The sequence below is a fragment of the Ctenopharyngodon idella genome, chromosome 1 (genome assembly GCF_019924925.1).
Source record: "Ctenopharyngodon idella isolate HZGC_01 chromosome 1, HZGC01, whole genome shotgun sequence".
In the NCBI taxonomy this organism is placed as follows: Eukaryota; Metazoa; Chordata; class Actinopteri; order Cypriniformes; family Xenocyprididae; genus Ctenopharyngodon; species Ctenopharyngodon idella.
In genome coordinates this window covers 21,473,767-21,497,788 of record NC_067220.1, presented here as the reverse complement: position 1 = coordinate 21,497,788, position 24,022 = coordinate 21,473,767, and the positions used below count along the sequence as shown (strand labels likewise).

General features: G+C 38.1%; 1 protein-coding gene across 3 annotated transcripts in view; it reads left to right on the top strand.

Annotated features, from left to right (window-relative positions):
• Positions 1 to 21,294, top strand: part of sh3d19 (SH3 domain containing 19) — a 32,846-nt gene extending 11,552 nt beyond the window's left edge. For all 3 annotated transcript variants that reach the window (XM_051905434.1, XM_051905451.1, XM_051905442.1), the window contains 18 exons: positions 4,336 to 4,376; positions 4,509 to 4,554; positions 5,055 to 5,190; positions 7,213 to 7,393; positions 7,472 to 8,383; positions 8,498 to 8,611; positions 9,954 to 10,042; positions 10,803 to 10,843; positions 11,044 to 11,284; positions 13,390 to 13,458; positions 13,586 to 13,729; positions 13,854 to 13,929; positions 14,170 to 14,300; positions 15,083 to 15,153; positions 15,312 to 15,538; positions 17,129 to 17,175; positions 20,216 to 20,402; positions 20,527 to 21,294. In XM_051905434.1, coding sequence (XP_051761394.1) covers positions 4,336 to 4,376; positions 4,509 to 4,554; positions 5,055 to 5,190; positions 7,213 to 7,393; positions 7,472 to 8,383; positions 8,498 to 8,611; positions 9,954 to 10,042; positions 10,803 to 10,843; positions 11,044 to 11,284; positions 13,390 to 13,458; positions 13,586 to 13,729; positions 13,854 to 13,929; positions 14,170 to 14,300; positions 15,083 to 15,153; positions 15,312 to 15,538; positions 17,129 to 17,175; positions 20,216 to 20,402; positions 20,527 to 20,543 — 2,770 coding nt within the window. In that variant the 3' untranslated portion in view covers positions 20,544 to 21,294. The remainder of the gene's footprint in view (positions 1 to 4,335; positions 4,377 to 4,508; positions 4,555 to 5,054; positions 5,191 to 7,212; positions 7,394 to 7,471; positions 8,384 to 8,497; positions 8,612 to 9,953; positions 10,043 to 10,802; positions 10,844 to 11,043; positions 11,285 to 13,389; positions 13,459 to 13,585; positions 13,730 to 13,853; positions 13,930 to 14,169; positions 14,301 to 15,082; positions 15,154 to 15,311; positions 15,539 to 17,128; positions 17,176 to 20,215; positions 20,403 to 20,526) is intronic.
• The last annotated feature ends 2,728 nt before the right edge of the window (positions 21,295 to 24,022 follow it).

Here is a 24,022-nt window from a genome sequence, read left to right as displayed (position 1 = left end):
GGTGTTACTTTCAATATTCTGTAATGTTAGAAATATTAACCAGTCATTTAAGTTTACAAATTAAATTTTAGGGAACTTAAAAAGAGATTAACTTAAAGAGATAATTAGACACAGGTGAATCAAGTGAACGAATGAAACAGAATGGGGAAAACTAGGTCACAGAGGAAGCACAGAAACATGAGGATTTGTAACAGTTGGCCCCCTCCCAGATAGGCGCGTCCTCGCGCCGTAAGAGTCCAACTGAGGAGGGAGGGTGGGGGTTCTGGAGGAGGGCGGAGTAAAACAAAAAAACAAGAAGAGAGTCCAGGGAACAGAAAACACAGTCCAAGGGGGCGTGGAGGGTGGGAGGAGCCAGGGGAAGACCAGGAGCAGGATGAGCAGATGGAAATTCCAGAGTTCAGCCAGGATGGTGATCCACGGGCGGAGTCGAGGGAGGGAGGAGCCATGGTGTTAACCTCCTCAACGAAACCGTGGGGATGACTGATGGAGACGGAGCCGATGGAGAAGGAGCCCAGAGCGCAGATGGATGGCCGACGACCAGGCACGACACCGCAGGCTTCGGAGGCCGCGAGGGAGACGTGGCGACGACCCCTTGAGGCAGGAGCTGGGGTGCCAGAGGTCTGAGGTGGAACCGGAGCGACAGAGGACCGAGGCGGAACCGGAGGGAGGGCGGAGCCAGACGGAGCCGTAGGGGTGGAGAGCCGTCGCGCAGCAGACGACTCGTAAGTCCGTGGCGAAGGCGTGGCGATGTCCGACCAAGGTGTAGCCGGAGGTTCGAGGGAGCCCGGTGTAGCCGAATGGCCGATGGTCCCAGGCGGAGCCGAGGGGGGAAGGAGCCATGGCGGAGGAGTCTGGACGACGAGCCGAGGTGGAGAGACTGGATCAGAGGCAAGAGGCGGAGCTAAGGGGTCCAGGCATCCAGACGGCGCTGTTGAACGGCTGGCCCGAGGTGGATCCACACCACAGAGGGCTGGTAGAGGAGAAACTGAGGTGCCAGCGTGAGACAGCGGCGACTGGGCAGAGGAACTAAATGGCAGCAGGAGAGGAGGCGGGAGAGGGAGGTTGGGAGGGAACACCGGAGACACAGGGCTGGACGGAACCAGCGGGGAGACGGACAGTTCTAGGCTGGACGGAACCAGCGGGGAGACGGGCAGTTCTAGGGCTGGATGGAACCAGCGGGGAAAGGAGACTCAGGGAATCCTCCTCTACAATACAGTCCTCGTAAAAAGAAAACAAATTGTCTAGCGCTTGCTCACCCTCTGTGGTGGGAATGTGGGCGGGGCTCCACTCCATCCCCTCGAACTCCACGAGGACTCCCACGTTGGCGCACGTTGTTGCCTGGCTCACACACCTGGTCAGACGTCTGTCCTCGGGACTCCAGTTCTGAGGCGATGTGAAGCTCGGTCCCACTTGTCAGCTCTGGCTTGTTTCTCGCGGCAGGCTGATTACCTCCATCTGCGGTGGGCTCTGGCTTGTTGTCCGTGTCGCTGGGTGAAGGCAGGCTGAACTCTGGATGGGGAGCGGGGCTGGTGACTTTATCAGCGATGTCGATGGTAAATGGAGAATCACAGTTCACCAGCACCCACTCCACGTACTCGGCGAAATTCCCCCGAGGACCCACACCAGGCAGACGAGCTCTTGCTTTCGCGCTGAGGCTTATGTAGAAAAAAACACTCAGCGTTGCGTCCGGGATGTTGGTAAGGCACGCCAGATCTAAAAACCTTTGGGTGTGGGTCTCGAGGGACTGCTGCTCCTGGTCGATGTATAGCAGCTGGACAGCCGGTAAATCTATTTCGGTATCGGTCCGTTCTTCTGTCATAGTAGGTCTCAAACACCAGGCGAAACAAAGAAGAGTAGATGAATACAGGCTTTAATGATAACACGTAGGAATAACACAACCATACAAGGACGAGAACGGACCAGGAATGAGGATGAACACAGGGCTTAAATACATGTAGCAAACAAAGGGAACTTAAAGAGATAATTAGACACAGGTGAATCAAATGAACTAATGAAACAGAATGGGGAAAACTAGGTCACAGGGGAAGCACAGAAACATGAGGATTTGTAACACCTTCACAAAATGGGGGAAAATCTGTTCTTAAAGGGATGAAAATTCGTTGATCATTTACTCTCCCTTATGTCGTTCCAAACCTGAATGACTTTCTTTCTCCTGCATAACAATAAAGAAGATATTTTGAAGAATGTTGGTAACCAGTTTCGGTTAGCACTGAAAGAAAGCCATGCAGATTTGGAATGACATGAGGGTTGGTAAATGATGATCATTTTGATATTTTGGGAGAACTGCCCCTTTAATGAAAATCAAACCCTGGGTCATAAAAGTGTCTGACGAAACACCCACATATGGACAATAAATTAAGAGAACTCTAACATGCTGATAATACATAATAGTGTCACTTCAGTAGCTGCAAGGCATCAAATTAATGCAATTTTAACAGTGTCTTAAACAAACCACCTTTTTATTTGTTGTATTTTTTTAAGTACTGTTCAACAACGAAAGGCCTATGACACAAATAAGAACTAATGGATAGTCGTGTTTGTTTCTTGCTGAGCTAATGATGCCTGGGAGACATAAAGGGTGTGAATCTAACATGTCAGCTGGTTCTCATTTGAAACTGAGCTAAAGCTGCCTCTGAGAGCCTGCTGGCATGCTGGACTGGCCTGACTTTCTCTCACACTCACTCTGCGCTTATGACACATCACTTCAGCTATGCAGAAAGCAGCAGCTTTAAAACGTCCGCATAGTCAGGAAGTGAATGCGAGTCTTGAGCATGAATGATCAAAGAGCTTTTTCTAATGATGAACACTGTAGTTTTTGAAAGGGATGGTGTAATTTGCTGTAATGGATTCCTTTAACACTTTATGTATCTACTAATGTAAGGTATGAATTGCATGACTTCGTATCTTTGATGTTTCTTCATTTGCATTTAATGCTAAAGCAGTGTGAATGTTCAACTATTTTTTGTTTGCTTTGTTTTGCAACACTGTAGTTTGTCTGGTAAAGTATTACTGTTAGATCCATTTCACTTGACCTGGTTAAAGGAGATACACAGGGGAGATGAGCAACGAGTTGTAAAAAAGGACATTAATTTGAGATGTGGTGTAATTAAAAAAAGTTTTATGAAGTAATAATGCAATTAAAGTTATGAGAAATAACTGTTAACATTATCTGTTGAAGATTTTGTGCTAATAAAAATGCTAGTTAGTAGTAGGCCAATATTAACATATGTGTTGAACTTGCTACCATTCAAAGGTTTACGGTCAGTAAAATTTTTTAATGTTTTTAAAAAATGTCTCTTATACTCAACGAGGCTGCTTTTGTTTGATCAAAAAATGTTGTAATATCATGAAATATTATTACCATTTAAAATAACTGTTTTCTCTTTTAATGTATTTTATTCCTGTGATAGCAAAGCTGAATTTTCAGCAGCCATTAAAGGTTTAGTTCACCCAAAAATGAAAATTCTGTCATCATTCACTCACCCTCAAATTGTTCCAAACCTGTATGAGTTTCTTTAAACACAAAATAAGATATTTTGGAGAATGTTGGTAACCAGACACTGTAAAAATTATTTTCATGAGTTATAACAACATTTTTTCTTTTGTCAAATCAACTTAAATAATTAATGTGGTTCAGATAACAATATTTTGAGTTTCTGTTGATAAACCAATTGCCTTAATTGTATTAACTCAAATTTTTAATTTCAGTACACTCAAAATTTTAAGGCAACCAGGTAACTTAAACCAACAGTGCAGTTGATGGTAGCCATTGGCTTCCATAGTAGGGGAAAAAGTACTATGGAAGTCAATGGCTACCGTCAACTATTTGGTTACCAACATTTTTCAAAATATCTTCTTTTGTGTTTAACAGAAGAAAGAACAGGGTAGGGACAACTTGAGAGTGAGTAAATGATGAAAGAATTTTCATTTTTGGGTGAACTATCCCTTTAATTTCCTTCAGAAATCATTGTAATATGCTGATTTGGTGTTCAAAAAACATGTCTTATTATCATCAGTGTTAAAAAAAAGTTTTACTGCTTAATATTTATTGTGGAAACCGAGATAAAGTTTTTTCAGGATTCTATGGTAAATAGAAAGTTATAGAAAAGAACAGCATTTATTTGAAATAGAAATCTTTTGTTACATTGTAAATGCCTTTACTACCTTTTGTGTCTTGATTTAATTTAGTGCATCTGATCAGAGTTATTGACTTTAAACAACCCTAAAACGTAAAGAATACCCCACAGACCATGGCGATGAATCTTGCTTTTTTTAATGTCAATATCTGTTTTTTTGTTCTGTTCATGTTTTTAGTCAAGGACCCCTTTCTTCAATCAAAGCAGCCTTTAAGAGAAGTGAGTAGGTTGTGTTTACTTTCATACATAGATTTATATAATTACAGGAGGATACATTGTAATAATGTCATGTTTTTACATTATACATAGTAAAATGTGTGATAAAATGCTGAATGCTGTAAAATCTTCCAGCTTCTGCAAGAGCTCTCTCACAACCGGACTGCTCCAGGGAAAGAAGGTGAGCTTATCGTAACTATTTTGGGCATTTCACACTTTAATTTGTATGATGATTTTTGTGTAGGAAGTGGTTGGAAGCTATCATGATATGCCAAAAGCCAGATTCAAACTCACATCTCTTGCGTGACCACCATGGTTCAATGTTTTGGAGAACATGTGTGAACTGCTAGGCTACTACTCTGTCAATATAAAACACTAATCAGTCTCATATGCTCACATATTTTTGTGTTGGATACAGTTGCCATGATAGACAATATTATCCATTTATAACCTATTCAGATATGTGGTTACAATTTAGAATATTAGAGAGAAAAAAAACTGATTGGCCAGCTGATTTAGGACTGCAGAATATTTCAGTAACATTAATGCCAAAATGAACCTCCTCATATGTTTTTATACAAAGCCACAAGACTGGTTGTATAGCGGTGCTTTGAAAATTGTGTACAGTACATTCATATCTATTTAAGAAAAATCTGTTGTTGAATCTGTTGTTGTTTACAGGCGTCCAGAGATAACCATCCTATCAGCAGAGCCGTTAGCAGCCACTTCTTGGTATTCAGGGGCGTCTGGCAGATTTTCATCCACAGCTTTCACGACACAACCAATCTGGAATGAGAGTGTACTGACCTCTGCTCAGGTACAGTGATTTATAACACTATAATCCGGTTCAACAGTTGTCATTAACAAACAGTTGTGCTAGACAGGTGTGTGGATTCTCTTTGTTTACTTAGCATGTCTTTACTTTTACTTTTCAAAGCATGGCCACTTTGTCCCTGTGTTTGAGAGACTAACACATAACCACTGTGATTATAGAACGAGTCCAACAATGTACTATATAGACCAATTCACGCTGCACCGACAGACGGCAACAGACGTTTTGTCAGGTTTTGTCGGATCAATGAGTTACCCCTGTTGACATCTGTTGCCGTCTGTTGGAGCTTGTTTTCACTGATTGAACATGTTGAATTGCCAATGGTCAGGTCACGGAATGTAGAGTTGGTACATGCTGTAATCTGCAATCTGCTGATTGTCCACGTTGGTCAGCGTCTGACGGTACAGTGTGAATTGGCCTTAAAGGGATAGTTCACCCAAAAATGAAATTTCTGTCATCATTTAATCCACCCTCAAGTTGTTCCAAACCTGGGGGGGGGATATGCTGCTTGGTTACAAACATTCTTCCAAATATCTTCCTTTGTGTACAGCAGAACAAAGAAATTTATACAGGTTTGGAACAACTTGAGGTAAATGATGGCAGAATTGTCAATTTTGGGCAAACTATCCCTTTAAGACTTTCACTGTCATACTGTGGTGTCATCAGTGTTGTTATTGTTAACTAAAACTGGAACTAATAAAAAATTGAAACAAAGCTGAAATAAAATAAAATATAAATATTAGATGAAAAACTTAAACTTAAAAAAAAAAAAACTTAAATGAAAATTAGAAATAAAGCTGAACTAAGTAAAATAAGTTGAAGTACTAAAATGACTTAAACTGAAATAAAATAAAATAAAAAATAAAAGCTAATTGAAAATATTCATACATATTATAATAGTATATTATATAATAATACTAAAACAACACTGGGTGATATCTGCACATACAGCATTTTTAAATGTTATCTTTTTTGTACACGGAAGATTCAGTCAGGATTAAAGGGCCTTTTTTAAATGTTTAAATTTTTATATTTTTAAAATACAATTATTTTCATCTTATTGCTGATAACCGATACATTTTAATAAAATATACTACTGTCTATAAGCAAATAAAAAACACACTAAAAACAAAAATATATAGTGCTGTATGCTCAAGTGAATTCCACAACATCATAATGTAAAGTATGTAAATATTCAATATCGGCTAATACGTGAGGGATAATTTACATCCAGCCAGTTGTTATCTCAGAATAAACCCCGACAGGGTGATCAGGGTCTTGAATCAGCCTGAAGGGATTTATTTGGAGATAACAACTGGCTGGATCACATTATCCCGCTTATTACACGGCTACTTGCCACATAAGTAAATAATTGGACACGAAATGTTGATCTGAGTTGAAATATTTTAGAGAGCAGTTGCTAGCGCGGCAAGTTCAAACTAGACGGACATTTAAGGGATATATGGTACAGTCACACCATTTATTAAACAGTATTTTGCCACTTAAATAATTATGGGGAAAAGAGATATTGATCTGAGATGAAACAGTGTACAAAACAAGTCACAAAATGGCAGCAGCTGCGTTTGTATGAAACAAGGGCGAGTCTGGATGACATAATTAGATAACTGTACACAAAATATTGATTTGACTGGGTTTTGATATTTTATTAGCTCACCAAACACAAAACTTAGACGAAGAAAAAACGTTCCTAGCAAGCACATAGCGCTGCAGACTTCAGTTACCCAGATGAGCCTGTGTTATCTGTGTTCAGTGGTTGTTATCGGGGAATAACATACCGCTGGATGGTGCAACTGACCAATCAGAATCAAGTATTCCACAGAGCCGTGTAATAATGATAAATAAAATACCGATATAGAGCCAATATATTGTGCATCTCTACTTTTTCCATACTCTGGAAAAAAAGGACTGTATGTTTTTTGCACACTCGTGCCTTGTTTGCTTGGTTTGATGCTTGCGTTCGAGTGATTGCCTTCTCTCGTGCTTCAGCTCCCACCATCCTATGAGCAGGTGATCAAGGAGAAGACCCAGGAGCAGGTTACCACACCTTCACCATCTCCACGGCGCTCATACACAACAACTATTGCCACACAGACTGACTCACTAGAGGAGAATGCTACATGTCCAGATTCCTGCACGTCCCTGCAGCTGAACCAACAGCCCAGTGGAGGTTAGTCCATACAGACAAAGTGCACAAATCAATGTGAACCATAAATTGATACTCAATGTTTGGTCTTTACTGTTTCAGTGAAGCAGCCAAAAAAACCACCTCGGCCATCATTGCCTTGTAAACTTATTCTGCAAGAAACTCAAACCAGGTCCCCGATATCCACTCCCAACTCCCAGCTCACTGTCGATATAGCCCCAGCCCCACGCCCAGTGCCTCAGCCTCGCTCCAAAAAACCCCTGAGCCCAACCAACCACATCAATGTGCAACCTCTGATACCACTGCAAGACACCTGGGAAGTTTGTCCTGTAACCCCTGTGGAAAGTTCTGAAGCCCATTCAGGCAAGTATCTGAAGGATCTCTTAGATGTCTTCAGCTCTGAACCTCAAAGTGAACTGAGTAATCCTGTCAACATTCAGAGAGAGCAGACGAGCCAAACTAAAGAGAACCAAAGTGAAAACATGACCTCCCTCCACAGTGACCGCAACATCCGATCAAGAATCCAGGCCTTTGAAAGTCAGTCTAGCACAGAGAATGATGAAACTTCTGTGCCTTTCCCCCGTCCTCGAAAAACTTTCCCCAAACCTCCTGTGCTGGCACCAAAACCCTCCATTGCCCCCCGGCCCTCTGTCAAAAAGCCCAAAGAAGAGGAATTTCCACAATTTGACAGTCACCTTTATGAAGAGGTCAATGCACCACCTATGCCAGCTCCAAGACCTCAGCTTTTCAAAAAACCATCCTTAAACTCAAGAGATGAGTCAGACTCTCAGCCTCCCTTTAGGATGGCCCTCATTCCTCCATCGCGACCTTCATTGGTCAAAGTTAAGAATGTAAGTTCCCAAGATGAAGAAGTGGTATTAAAAGGACCTCCACCGCCAGTCAAGCCCAGCAAAGACCTGCTGAACCTCAACAACCACAACTCCACTGCACTTCTGTCTAACATCACATCCACAGCGAACAAGCTAAGCAATGACTATGTGGATACTCCCATTGGTAAGTTTTAAGGACCACAATACAGTGCAAAAAAAAAAAAAAACATTCAACAGGTATTAAATATGTATACATAAATTGAGTAATGTATATACAATTAATGTATCCCTGTCACAGACCACTCTCCCACTAAAACTGCCCGTCAAGTGGGATTCACCTACATGGGAACAAGCACGCAGGGAGTGACTAGGAGACCCACAGTCATCAGAGTCCCCAGTAAAACTGAAAAAAGTGAGTCATTATTAATAACCATTGTAATCATGTGAGGCGCTATTTAAAAGTGACTATGTGCTTTTAATACACATTCATCACCTACTATTTGTACAGTGTTTAAAGTGTAAAATTGGAAAAATGATGACAACTTGACAATTTGTTAAAAGACCATTCCTAGTAAAAGGCATAGTTTACCCAAAAATGTTGTTTCAGATAGCTTTTACATACCACATAGTGACCATTGCTGTCAAGCTGCAAACGTCTTCTGAAGTCATATGATAGCTTTGTGTGAGGAAAAGACTGAAACTTAAGTCGTTATACAGTCATAATATTCCCCTTTGCTGCAGCTCTTAAATCTCAAATCTTACCCATTCCATTATTGTAAGGTGTGTGGGTGTACTAAGCAGGAGATTCAGAGCAGTAAACAGTCTTTTAATAAGTCCAACAGAAGCACGTAAGAAAACTCAGGAGACAGAATAATCCACAACCACGTAAAGAAAATACGACACAGAAAACTGAACAAAGGAAACTGAGGACTTTTAAATACAAGGGAGAGCTAATGAACTGAATAGAAACGGGTGCGTAATTAATTAGGATCTATGGAAACTAATAAGCACGGAACACAGGCAAACCAGAACAGGAAAAACAACGCAATGACAGTAAAACAGAACTATATAGAACAGAAACGTTACAATTATGCAATGTTCAGTTATTAAATGCCTTTTTGGCATCTAAAATGTCAAATCTTGTAATTTACCACATAAAATAATTATTAAAGTTCCTCAGTTTGTTAATAAGAACCGAAAAACATGTTTACATTAATATATAGTAATGGAGGCCTAGTATGCTAGATGGGCAGAGGATTTAAATGCAGAAATGTGAAGCTTGTATTTCTGTTACATGAATTTCTCAGTTAAAAAAAAAATGTTTGAGATGTTTGAATTGTCTAAATTTTTTTCTTCAGTGTTTGTTCCTGAGGATGGTTTTCATGTAAACAATGTCCCTGTCGTGAACAATTCAGATTGTCCATTGAATCAAGTCTGCTTTAGACAGCTTGCTTAGCCTATACCCTAAGTAAATGTACTAATATAAATATACAATTTTCTCCCATTCAAAAGTTTGCGGTCAGCAGTCAAGTCTTTACTGTCACTTTTAATCAGTTGAATGCATCCTTGCTGAATAAAAATATTACATTTTGGGTTTTCCCTGAAAAAAATGTCTAACTAACCCCAAACTTTTAAAAAGTGCTGTATGTGCTTCAGGGTAATGAATGAAAAGTTATCAAAACGTACTGTAATATTCTACATAAAAAAATATGATGCATTATTGCATGGTAAGTGAATGGATTTCTGCTTTTCAGACCCTGAAGAAATGGCAGATTTTCCTCCTCCTTTACCTGTACAGAAACCTGTCGGCGGCCCACCTACACCTGCTAAACCCGCTCGAAAAGTAAGACCTTATAAAGCTACGTCAGCTGGTCTTTCCGAGCAACAGCTGTGCAACAAGCACTAAAGCAGTAGGCGATTAGGATAAAATGCTGTCTTAAAATGTAAGCAGACCTCACAAGATCAGTTACTGGACTCTTTAATCTGCAGAGATTTGTGACATTTGAAACATCTTTTCTTTTTGACACCAGAGATGTCAAAGAGAGCAAAACAGAACAAAAGGGACTTTTTTTTGTTTTCCTTTTCCTCTTTTTCCTCAGGTCTGAAACATACTCTGCAAGTACGTGAATACAGATGCTTCTAGCTATTCTCGATTTTGCGTATTATGTGTTACACTGATTGCCAAGTGTAGACTCTATAATGAACATAAGCATAAACTGCCTTCTTCTATGGCCAGTTTCCCTCTTTCAAGTCAACTATTATCATGATGAAGCTGAATCTTGCTGAGCAAGTTCAAACTTAATGTTTACATCTATCTACCAGAATAATAACAACATCCTGTCTTAATACTGAGGTTGTTACTGCCACAACAGCACACACTTGTGATAAGTTGGCCAAGTATTCATGTCTGCCTTTGTGTAACTGCGTAAAATGTTTCTGGCTTTGATCTGTCAAAAAAAAAAATTACATTCTATTGCAAATGTAAATTTTATTCCATGATTTATTCTGTATTTACATTGTTACTGTACAAATTATGTCTTGAAAAAAAAAAAAGACTTATAAACATTGAATATTAACTTTTTGTTCATGATTTTCCCCCCTAGGACTCCTTCAGTTTCTCATCTGACACATCTCTTCCACCACGGTAACTGAATCCTGTATTTACTCACAGGTGTCCTTGTAACGGTTTCTCACATTCAACCTTATAAATGTGCCTTTATGCAGTTTTCTTTTCATGGTTAGTTAGTTTGGCTGTATGAGCCAGTGAATAAAGAGTTTCAATGCTGACAACATGTGGACACTTCTGGTACTGTGACCTTAAATTCTGGGTAAATAATATTTCAGGCCCAGTGGAGGGAAGGTTCTGCCTCCTCGCCCACCACCAGCTAAAACAGGCCCGGGAAGACCACCTCCCCCACAAAGAGATGGCTCCCAACGTCGTCCCTCAGATCCGGGACCTTCACAAATAGTACCAGCAAAACAACAGCAACCTCAATGGCAGCCACAAAACCGCAGAGCTTCGAAAAAAGGACCTGCTCTACCACCTAGACCCAACCCAGGACATCGTCTTTACAACAAATACACTGTGAGATGTTATTTAACTTGCATTATTTTCTTGATTGAAAGCTACACTTTCAATCAAGAAAAAAATAAAACATTGTTTTGGTTGTGCTTCGGCTCTGCGCAGAGGAATGTGGTTCGCGGCACTGGTGTACATATGGAAATCTAAAAGAGATGTCATCTGAGCAGGTGCCATAAACTTACACTGTTGTATTTGACTTGCAAACATTGAAGTCCTTGAAGGGTTAGTTGGTCACCGTGATTTTGCCAAGTAAGACATGTTCCTGGATCAACATATTTTGTTGATCCTGGAACAACATTCCTATCTGAAAATTTAGTCCTAATCTTTTCCCAACCCCTAAACCTAACCCTACCCATAATTTATCCCTAAAATCAGAGGGAAATGATAGTTGAATAACACTGTTGTGGAAGCACCTAACCCAGGTTGTAAGCCTAAACTTGACATAAATGGTAAACTTGTCCCTCAAATCTGATTGGTTGATTGGAAGATGTTGATCCAGGAACATGTTGTACTTGGTGAAATCACGTTCACCAGGGTCCAGGGTGAGGGTGGGTTCACAAAAAAATTAAATTTCTGTCAATAATTACTCACCCTCATGTCGTTCCAAACCAGTAAGACCTTTGTTCATCTTCAGAACACAAATTAAGATATTTTTTATGAAATAAAAATAAATAAAGGTTTTTTATTTATCCCTACTAGAAAGCAGCATAATTACCCTCATTCAAATTCTTCTCTACCCTGTCAGACTCGTACGCAGTTGAAGCAGTGAACGCAGTTCAGCGCTTACATGTTTACGTCCGAACGCCGGCTCAGTATTGGCCGACGCTGTTCACGTGAGCACCACGACGCATGCGTGTGATGTTGACGCAGGAGCCGGCCAATACTGAGCCAGCGTTCAGACGTAAACACGGAAGCGCTGAACTGCTTTCACTTCTTCAACTGCGTACGAGACTGACAGGATAGCGAAGAATTTGTTGAATAAAGTCATTATTTTTGTTTTGTTTTTGCGCACAAAAAGTATTCTGGTCACTTCATAACATTAAGGTTGAACTACTGTAGTCACGTTGACTATTTTAACAATGTCTTTACTTTCCTGGACCTTGAATGACGGTAATTACGTTGCCTTCTATTGGGGGAAAAAACCCTTTTGGATTTCATCAAAAATATCTTAATTTGTGTTTGGAAGATGAACGAAGGTCTTACGGGTTTGGAACAACATGAGGATGAGTAATTAATGACAGAAATTTCATTTTTGGGTGAACTAACCTTTTAAAGTCGTCATGAAACTGAAGTTGCAATACTATTTTCTTCCCTATGTATATACGAGTGAAACAGATTCTTGAACAAGAAAAAATGTAGTGCGAGACTTCATTTGGTCCATCGGGAATTGATTGGATCATTGGATCCTTGTAATTTGCAATTGCTGTGATCTCATGTGAGTGACAGGCCTTTGCGCCGGTAAACACGTTATAAGCAAAGAGAAGAGATGTCATTGCAAGTGGGAGGGAAAGTTATTTTGATTTAAGATTACTAGGGTACATGAATTAAAAAAATATACAATTGTGTGCAAGGGTAAATCATTTATAATATATACTGCAATACATTCCATAAAAAACAAGAATTGTCAATTTTGATTTCATGGTGACTAACATTAGATATAACAATTGCTAGTATGATAAGGTCAAACGTTATAATGAACTCATGCTACTTTTGAGAGAGCTACATGGCTACCTATCAGTTCATTAAAATATCTTACCTGTTAAAAAAAACCTGTGTAAAAAAAGCATCTCTAGGTCGCTTTTGAATTCTTTCAAATCTCGGAATCTCTGAAAAGCCAAGGCAATGTTGGTTCAGGTTTTATTACACAGGCAAATGACATTATATGCAATTTGCAATATGCAAATTGTCCCTATCGCTCTAAAATATGAATCTTTATTGTAGGTTTATCAAAGTGTATCTGGATAAAGTAAAGACATGGTTTGGAAGATAGACTCTTTTTGCACTCTGATTAATAATATTTTTTTTTATCAAAAAAAGTTACATAGAGTAGCTTTAATGATATTACAGAAGAACTGAAAAAAAAATGCAATTCTGCACTTTTTACACAGCTTGAGATCCCCCATGGTATCGCTGAGTTTGACTACAACGGCACTAACACTGGGGAGCTCTCCTTTCAGGTGACCTCAAAGTCAATACATTCACATTAGCCCCATAGTGCCATCTTCTCAAGTTACTGATGTGTTGTTCTGTCAGTGAGTTTCAGTTGTTAGAAATATAAGCATTTCCATCTTTTATTCCCTACAGAAAAATGAAGTCCTCGTCTTACTTGAAGAATTAGACAGCAGAACCTTTGAATGCCAAGTTGGAAATGCTAAGGGCACAGTGCAGAAAACACATATGAAGATTATCACACCTTTAACAAATTTACCCAGCAATCCAGTACCACAGGTAATCAAAATTGAAGTTGAGTGGTTATGATAAGTGTATTGTTGCTGAAAAAATTTTACTAAAAGTTTACTATCCTGTCTTGTAATGTCAGCATACTATCTTGGCTCTCAATGTGTTTCTACAGAAAAACAGTTCTTTTAGTGGCATGGTGGAAAATACTGGATCACTACAAGTGCAAGCCCTGTATGACTTCACTCCAGGTGAGAGTTCTGTTCAGTGTAAGAAAACAAAGGTCTATTTTCCAAGCAAGATTAATGATGCATAGTGCTTTTTTGCAAAGGATAATCACCACATACAGTACTGTTTAATTTTGAATCTGTGAAATCATTCCCCCTGGGTGTTCAGACTGTTAATTCATTAAGCATATCTCCTTTAAAATCGCAGTTGTGACACAGCTCTTAAAATAATCACACATGGTCATGTGTTTGTTTGTGTTTCAGAGGGACCGGGAGAGCTGACTTTAAAGGCTGGAGATGTGGTGTCTAATGTAGAACAGCTGGACAGCGAGTGGTACATGGGAACATGCAGAAACATGTCTGGATTCTTCCCCATTAGCTATGTCAAGACACTGGTAAATATTGTATATGGATTTTCAGTACAGTAGACAATGTCTCCTGTGTCTTATTTTAAAGCATCAGTGGAACAAATCCCATGTTGTTTTGTTATAATAGCTATTATATATGTTGAGTGAACATACTTGATAAACTTTCAAATTGAAAAGATTTTAAAAATATGAAATATATGCATCTCGTCCCCTTAAACTTATGAGAATTTCCTGTCCCATCCATGACTATCTAACAAATTTTCATACAATACTAATATCATACACACAATGATTGATATTATTTGGACCCTTTCTATAGCAAGTATATATAGTCTGATTTAATTTTCTCAGTTTTTACAATTTTTTATCAATTTAGTAAAACTGTCAACCAATATTTTGTTTAAAATTAACTAGTCCCCAGTGACTGATGTCTTTATTTAGGCTAAACTGACAACCCTGTTACTTATTCTGCAGTATTTTTTCATATATATATATATATATATTAGTCTAAGTATGTTTTTTTATGTTTAAAGCTAGAAAACTACAAAATCACACAAGTTTTATTTTTTAAATTATTTATCCCAAATTTAGGTAACAGGATTGCAAAAGTCTCAGAAACTGTTTGTACAAGTTTGACTTCCTAAGATTGACTTCCAACATTTTATCAATTAAGATTAAGCACCTCCTTTAACTGACCATTTTTTGAAAAAGAAAAACCGGACCTATTGTCTATACTATTTGTAGTACTGTTTGTGTAGGACTGATAAAAGTGATTAGTATCTACCATTACCAATAATCTTGTTTTCCAGAACAATCCTAATATACCTGCACCAGCATCCAGAAGTGAGTGGAAAACCAAACCATCTCCTGAGCCTGTCAGGTAAGTCATCCTCACAGGATTCGATTGTGAAAGCCCAATCACAATATAAATAAACTGATTTCATTTGAAATTGGATCTTTTGCTGTGTTAGATTGACAAACACAAGTAGACAATTAATCTGATTACCTTCAAAACTTATGTCCCTGTGGTTTCCTCAGAGGCCCAAGGTGTGTTGCAAGATTTGACTTTGACGGAGAGCAGAGTGATGAGCTGTCATTTTCTGAAGGTGATGTGATTCTGCTCAAAGAATATGTGGAAGAGGAGTGGGCCCGTGGGGAAGTGAATGGCCATGTTGGCATTTTCCCTCTCAACTATGTGGAAGTGCTTGAGGATCTCCCTCCAGCCACTGTGCAGAAACCTGCTCCAAATAAGTTTGCGCTGCCTGGTAAGAGCCCAAAACAATATATCCATAAATTATACACATTTCATTTATTGTTTAAACATTTTGATCCAGATACTGCTGAGCATTCATGGCTCATATATACTAATACATTTTTAAACAACTTTGTCAACAACTACTTCTATTCTGCATTTGTAGAAAAACACTGAGGTTATGAAAATCATTGGATAAACGAGCTTTGTAAACTGAAGAAACATATACACAAAACGCACCTTTCACACTCTCTCTTAAAGGTGTTCAGCAGCAGACACATGCATCACTGAAGACTTATGTCATTTTCCTCAAATGTCATGAACAGTTCCACCACAGTGCCATTTTCAACACATCTACATTATGTGTTGTGTTTAATAGCATTCTGTAATGGAAATGACATTATAAACAATTTTTGAATAAAATGCCCAACGTTTTTAAGGCTAGCTGGCATTCATAGTTAGCATTTTATGCATCATTAAAATGTCACACCATTACATAATCTGGCAAAATTACAGCTTGAGATGAAATGACACACTATAAAAAATACTGTTCACATGTGATATTCATCTCAAGAATGCTCTACTGACACTGGTAAGCAAGTAAAGTGACTTTTGAAAGCTTTTAGTAGTGGCAATATTGTTGAAATTATGTCAGCATTAAAAAACTGTGGGACAGTTATGAATTGTATGAACATTTAAATTAATCATTTTCACAAAATAAATATTGGAAGGATTTTCATATTTTAAAACTAAAGGAATGTGACATGGGGAAAATGCCAAAATGTAGACATTTGAGAAGTATCAAAAATAAATTAAGGTATTGTGAAAAGTTTGCAAGATTTTTAATCTGACAAAAGGTGGACTTTGTTTTAAGAAAACAACCCATGGGACATAAAAGTGCCTATTGAAGAAACACCCCATTAATCAAATAGAAGTGATATGCAATGTACATGGAAAAAATAAACCCCAAATGATGCGATTCTGAAATGCCCTGAAACAAGAATTTTCAATTTGCCTCTCCAGTTTCATAAAACATGCAGCACATTCAGTTTGCTCTAGAACTGTCCATAATTCAAGCCATTTGTAGATTGCTAATCTTCATATAACACCAACAGTAAGTGGTAGATCAGTATCAGCATCAGTGTCTCTATGACTCGTGGGCCGCTCTCCCTATGGCGGGAATGTGAAGAATTCACCCTTCTGTTTGTGTTTCATTAAGGCCTGTATGAAACTGACCTCTATAACATTCAGTACACTGCACTGCACAGCCTCTTGAGGACAGCTGCTCCTCTTCTCTCTGGCTCATGGTGCAAATTTGCAGCCATTAACTGTATAATAAAGTCAAATTCATTCATAAACTGCATTTGAGTGCAGGCTCTTCGAGGAATCAGTCGAGTTCACAAAATGAATTGAAATAATTGGCTGAATTGGGCTAGAATATATATAACTTAAGGACTTACAACAATTTTTTCTGTTTTTTTTATTTTATTTCAATTTAAAGGTGCACAGCATTTTGTAATGGATTGTACTATTTTTGCGTTGTTTGGATACATAATACTCTGTTCTGGGCTACAGTTCTAATATATTGTGTTTTATTTCTCAGGAAAGGCTGGTCTGCCTAAAACACAAACGTCTTACAACGCCAGTGAGGTATAATTTCCCCACTTGTCACATTATCTCTTTTCTGGAGTAGTGAAGTTGGCATGAAATGAAAATATTGTGAACAATTGATCTATGCTCGTTTGGTTTTTAAAACCGTTTTTTTGACCTCGCAATTTTTAATCAAAATGTTATGCAACCCCACCTCCTTGGACTTTTCCAGTCAACAACTAATGCATGGAACCAGGTTTTCCAATAATCTGTTACACTCACTGAAAAAAAATGATTTTCTTACTCAGTATTTTGTCTTGTTTTCAAATACTTAAATCAAGATACATTTACTTGAGAAGAAAATTTACATAAAATATAAAGTCTTGTTTTCTATAAAAAATTATTAAAAAAAAAAAAAAAAAAAAAAAAAATAGTTTATGCTTAAATAAAAAAAAAATCTGCCAATGGGGTCAGAAAAATTAATCTTAATTCAAAGGTAAAACAAAGATTATTTTTCTTACCTCGGTGACAGGTTTTCTTGTTTTAAGTATAAACTAAATTTTGATAAAGTTTTAAGTACAAGACTTAAGAACAAGTCATTTTGCTTCTCAAGTAAATGTATCTTGAATACAAATGTATCTAAAAATGTTTAGACATTTGTGGAAAACAAGTCAAAAATACTGAGAAAGAAAATCATATTTTGCAGTGTTCGATATGGAAGAAAATATCTGTCACCACTTCCGTTTTATTGCCACTTTAAAGGGACAGTTCAGCCCAAAATTCTGTCATGTGACATTCTAAAAGTGTATAACTTACTCTATTCTGTGGAACACAAAAGGAAAAAACTAACAAAATGTTGATTCTGTTCTTCTGTGAATGGTGAACAAAAATGGCAAAAAAGTGATTGGTTTATTTGTATGTGTACTATCTTTACATTCACATTTTGTCATGATATGAAGTAAAGGTCTTCTCGGGTCCTAAGATCTGTACTCAAAACAAACCTTTTATTACCAAAAGCGGACATGCATGAATTAATTTTTAAAAGAGAAAAACCTGACAAGACAGACCCGATAAAATTAGACCTGAGTCCGACCCGGCCCGATGGCAAATAAGAAACAGATAGATTTAAATAGATTTAAAACTATGCCCAGTCTTCATATTTTATTTGTAGATTCATTCATTCATTCTCCAATCCTTCTTCATAACATTTATGTTAGCTACAGAAAGGCCAAATGTATTGGCAGTGACATAAATTTTGTGTTTCGCAAAGTTTGCTGCTTCAGTATTTGTAGATTATATTTTCATGTTTCTATGGTACACTGGAAAACAATGATAAGCATTTCATAATTTTTAAGGCTTTTATTGGCAAAAACATTCAATGTATGCAAAGTATCAATATGTACAGTGTTGACCCTTCTTCATAACCTCTGCAATTCACTCTGGAATGCTGAATATCAGCTTCTGGGCCAATATTAGTTGATCACAATTTGTGGGCTTCTGCTTGTCCACTCGCCTTATGAGACCAGGCCATTGTCCAAACGTCTTCGCCTCAGTGTGTGTGCAGATGCAAGTTCTTGATCTGGTAAATGGTTCTTTCAGTTGCAAAATTCTTTGCAGCAATTTCCTTGTGATGATCACATCACATCTGCACATCTTTCTTTGGAGGGAACCATTGCTAACACAAGAACATAATAATTGGAAGCACATCTTCCCTCCTTTTATACCCTTCTTCCCTTCTTTCAGTCTGCTCTTACAATCCAATCAGGATATGTGATTTCACCTGACTAGTATTTGTTCACACTTTCTCAGCTGATATGATTAGTGAAATGATGTTAGTTGGTCATTTTGTGCCAGGGCCAAAAAATAGTAAAAAAAAAAAATTGGGTTTTTGTGAATTTTTTTGGCCAATGAAGCTTTTTGCAATTATTTATGCATCTGATCACTCTGCACAATAATCTAGAAACAATGTGAATCAACACCACAACAACTGAAGCAGCAAACTTTGCAAAACAGAAAATGGATGTCACTGCCAATACTGTATGTCTTTAAGCCATGTTGCCAGATAATGTAGCCTATTGCTACTTTGTGTATGTCAAAAATGTGGGAGAATGTTTTCCGTGGATTTTCACCTTTTTTTTTTTTGAGTACAGACACGATTAAGTTGATTAGTTTGGCATCAACTGCATTTAGATGGTTTTCTGTAATCAATATCTTGAAATACATTGTTTTTCCACTGGGGCAAACATTTCAAATAAACCACTCACAAACGTTGTTGCACCTCAAATGACATGAAAATTTATATTAATGTTAATATTAATTATCAAATCCCAGCACCCATTCTTTCGAATGCGTATAGAGAATGTGAAGTTGACGTCGCGCTGTATTGAATTTTGGGTAACTGTTTTGTTCACGTGCCATATTGTGATGAATGAGGATCTGGCTGTGCCTTTCTGCTAGTGCGCATACTAACTTTTTATGCGCACACTAACCTTTAAAATAATGTTTTCAATGATTTCTATTCAACATAACCTAATACTAAACATCTGCCCACTGCAAGTAAAAACCTACTCTTTTTAACAAGGTCCAAGATCATAGCAAATGTTTTCTATTAATAATGCGACTGAGTAAACCCTTCTCCATATCATTCTTTCTCCCTCAAGATTTCAACAATTTAAATAAACAAAACAAAAGATAAGTAGGCATTGGTATCAATTTCAGTAGCAGGAGCAGTGACTGATGCCATCCCAGCATGCAACTCGATGTGATGTATCTTCACATTCTCTATTGCAGAGAACAGAGTGAAACGGGGATAATAACTTTGTCATATCGTTTAATATGTATTTTTTTCAAATAATAAAATATTGTTAAATGCACAAAACTAAAAATGGAAAGTTGGCATATTTGGAAAAGCACATTTAAAATTACCCAAGACCTAGGCTACTAATATCAGACCCGACTGGTGTCTGAGGTACTCATCAATGTTTTGAACGTTTTGAACATTCGTGTCGTAGCCTCAGGTTTTCAGATCGAAATGGACCATGAAGTGTTGAAGTGTGAAATGAAGTGTTCTATCTATGAGATGTCTGATGTATCTTTTTAGGCTGAATCTAATGGTGAAGAGTGGGCTGTGGCACTGTATGACTTCACAGAGGAGACAGAGGGGGACCTGCCCTTCCAGCAGGGAGACAGGATCCTGGTTACGGCTCACATAGATGATGAATGGTGGAGCGGAAGAATGAATGGCAGAGAAGGCTTCTTCCCCAAAGCCTTTGTAGAGGTTGTTACGGGTAAGTGGACAGAAGCGGGAAAAAATCTTTCCGATGTTTTTTTTTTCCTTTTTTTCAGAATAAGCTTTTATACAGTACATAACTATTAGCTTTTTAATATTTGTACTTTTTCCCCTCTTTGCAGGTGGGAGGAAGTGGTAATAGAATGATCCATCAGAGGCAGCCTCAGAAGCAGTTTTTTTTCTTTGTGACTTTTTTCCAGTTTATTGTGTACTTTGTCTAATGTATTTATAAATGTGAACTTATTGTTAATATCCATTGTATCCTAAAAAATATATTCATGAACTGCTATGGCCGTTATTTGTCTGATCCATACTATATTTCAGCTTACTTTTCCGTATACAGTATTAAGAGTTTTTTTATATATTGAGAATAAATAGAATATGTCATTTTTTAGACTGAAGAATTTTTAAACACTATAGTGGCAAATTTCCAGTGCCATCTTGTGTCCACACTGATTGACACATTTGTTTGGCTAATAGAGAATAGAGCAGTGGTTCTCAACCAGGGGACCAAAACAAACTTCCAAGAGGGTGCAGGATTAGTAAAAGTATTCAAAGTAATAAGATTATTAATATATTAAAGATAATCTAACTTCAAATATTGTATTGGACAACCGGGGACCTTTGAGTCAAAAAGGTTGCGAACCGTAGAGTATTTCACCAGTTCTGTCTTCTGTCATGTGTTTTTCAGACCACATTTAAAATCTGATAAATGCTTTTAAAATCCAACTGTTAAACTGTGTTTGTTACATTCTGACTTTGTATGCTATTATGCTGCCAAATAATTGCCGGAAAAGTGTAGCGACAGTGGCTATAAAAAGTCTACACACCCCTGTTAAAGCTTTTTGAGATGTAAAAAATGCTTCTAAATAAAATTATGACAGATCTTTTTCCACCTTTAATGTAATATTGAAACCAAATGGAAAACAAATGGAAACTTAAAATTACCTGGTTACATACGTGTGCGCACAAGAGGATACAGTTTATTCCCAGGCTCCTGTGATTTATATGGCAAATAATGAACATGTGAAAAAGGGTCCTCCGTGACTTACAACGGGTCATGTTGCTCGGAATTCTTTGGAACTAATCACGTTCAAACTCTTACTGATAAGTAATTATAATCCTCTGGTCATCATTTAAGTGATGCCGATCCACCCTAAATAAATCAGCTGTTTCTATTGGATTTTTTTAGCATCTTCTTGGTAACATCTTACTGTTGATTGCTATGCAAATTTCTGACAGGTTTTCCATTTATTGTGACATGGAATAGTGCGTCCCGGACAGCAATATTTAGTAAATAAATCACTGTAAAAAAAATAATAAAATAAAATAAAAATGAATCATTGTCTGGCCAACTGAGATTTTGCTATGGAGATAAAGGTTCGGATCAAGATTTTTCATTACAGCACACCAATAGTTCAGGGGTTTTCAAACCTGTCCTGCAGCACCCTCAGCACTGCACATTTATGATGTTTTATTAACAAAGTTCAGAAGGAACAGGTGCAGATAATTAACCTAATTAGCTCAGGTGGAGAGCATTCAGTTAATCAATGCAACCAAAGACAAGAGGTATAAATACAGCAGACTTACCTCTGTTCGTCTGACAGTTCATCAGCATCCATCCTCCACCCTGTCTCCTCACATCAGTTCTACCTACTTATACCACAACTGGGGGAGAACTCTGGGTTCGGGCCAAAATTTCCGAGCTCGGAGCCCTCCCCCGGACAGCACGCCAAATACGCATAACTCTTACTGTACTTAATTATATGTAAATGTGAACTCGTGAATGTATGTCTCCCTTATCTGACACACCCACTTTCAGGTCTTGCGGTCGCTACTAATGAGCTGATGAGTTGAATCAGGTGTATTAGATGAGGGAGACATAAAAATGTGCAGTGCTGGGGGTGCTCCAGGACAGGTTTGAAAACCCCTGCATTAGTGTACTGTACATTAGCACCATTTGTTGTTTGCTTTTGGGATCTGGTAGAGCATTTAAACTTTGCACCCGGGAACGGTGCCATGTGTGGTATCTGTCAAGAGTTAGTAAACAGCAATAAAGCACACGAGACAGGAGCATTCATCTTGTTTTCTCATCACTTCCGTTGTCCCACATTCGTCATTACATCACTTCAAAATACTAGTCTACAATACAGTTCTTCTCATGAACACAAAAACATGCAACGTCAAACTTAAAGGGGTAGTACACCAAAAAATGGAAATTCTGGCAGCATTTACTCACCCTCATGTCCTTTCAAAACCAAGACTTTCATTCATCTTTGGAACACAAATGAAGATATTTTAAATGAAACCTGAGAGTTGTCCCTCCTTTTGAAGTCTGTTCACCCAAAACTTTCAGAAAGAAAACGTAAAGGTAATCCATGTGACTCCAGTGGTTTAATCACAGTTTTATGAAGCAAAAAAAAAAAAACTTTATTGCAAGTGGTGCTCAAATGGGTTGAGCTTGACCTAGTCAATCACAAAATCCTTCCAGTGCACTGAAACGTTCGCTCCGTAAAAAGTCCCACAATGCACTGTAAAGACCAGGGAGCATCGATGCTCACCATGTCCCTTTAGCGGAAATACAGATCATGACACATGAAGTGACAGGTAGCCTAGACAGGTAGCCTATAGTGATAGTGAACATAATCTAGTTTATATTTCAGCTGATATGTTGAAGGGCAGTGTTGTAGTCGAGACCAGCTCTTTCGAGTCCGAGTCAAGACCGAGTTCAGAGTATGTTGAGTCCGAGTCAAGACCGAGTTCAGAGTATGTTGAGTCCGAGTCAAGACCGAGACCAGAGAGTCCGAGTCGAGACTGAGACCATATAGTTTGGAGTTCTAGACATGAGAGGTATCTAATCTTTCTGGGGAACAGACATGATAAATGTGAGGTGACAAAAGAAAGAACGACTCTGATCTGGAGGTGAGGTGAACTAACAGACTGCATAGCCTCAAACCCTGCTAAACAATTAATTAATCAATCATTTTTACTCATAATTTGGCCTTCGTGGCTGTATTAGCCTATAGTTTATTTTTTATTACAAATGTGATAAACGTTTGCGCAAGTAGTATGTGTTGGGGAATTTAAAATGTAACATTTCAATTATATTCTGCTGAAATGAATGAAATGACTTGTTCACTTGTTGAAAAGATTTGTTCATTTTGCTGAACGAGATTCAAAGATCCGAGTCAGTAAAATGATCCGAACTTCCTGCGACTACCTGAGTCCTGCTGCCTTTGCACTAACGTTAGTCTCAAGTCATGCGCAGTTGCGCACAAGAAAATCACCAATCATTGGACGTGTCAACCAAACATCAATTTACAGAAATAATAACATACAGTAATAATCATGAAATATTTTGAATGGGACTCGAGTGGACTCGGGAATGAGTCCGATTCCTAATATGTTCGAGTACAAGTCAATTCCGAGATAAAATGCACACGAGTCCATGACAAGACCAAGACCATTACAATATGGTCTCGAGACTGAGTCTGAGTCTCAAGTACTACAACACTGTTGAAGGGATAAGTAACAAAGTATTTATCATAATGTATTTTAAATAGCATTACAAAAAAAGAAAAATATCAGTTCTGCTGTTGTTCATAAATATCAGTAGTG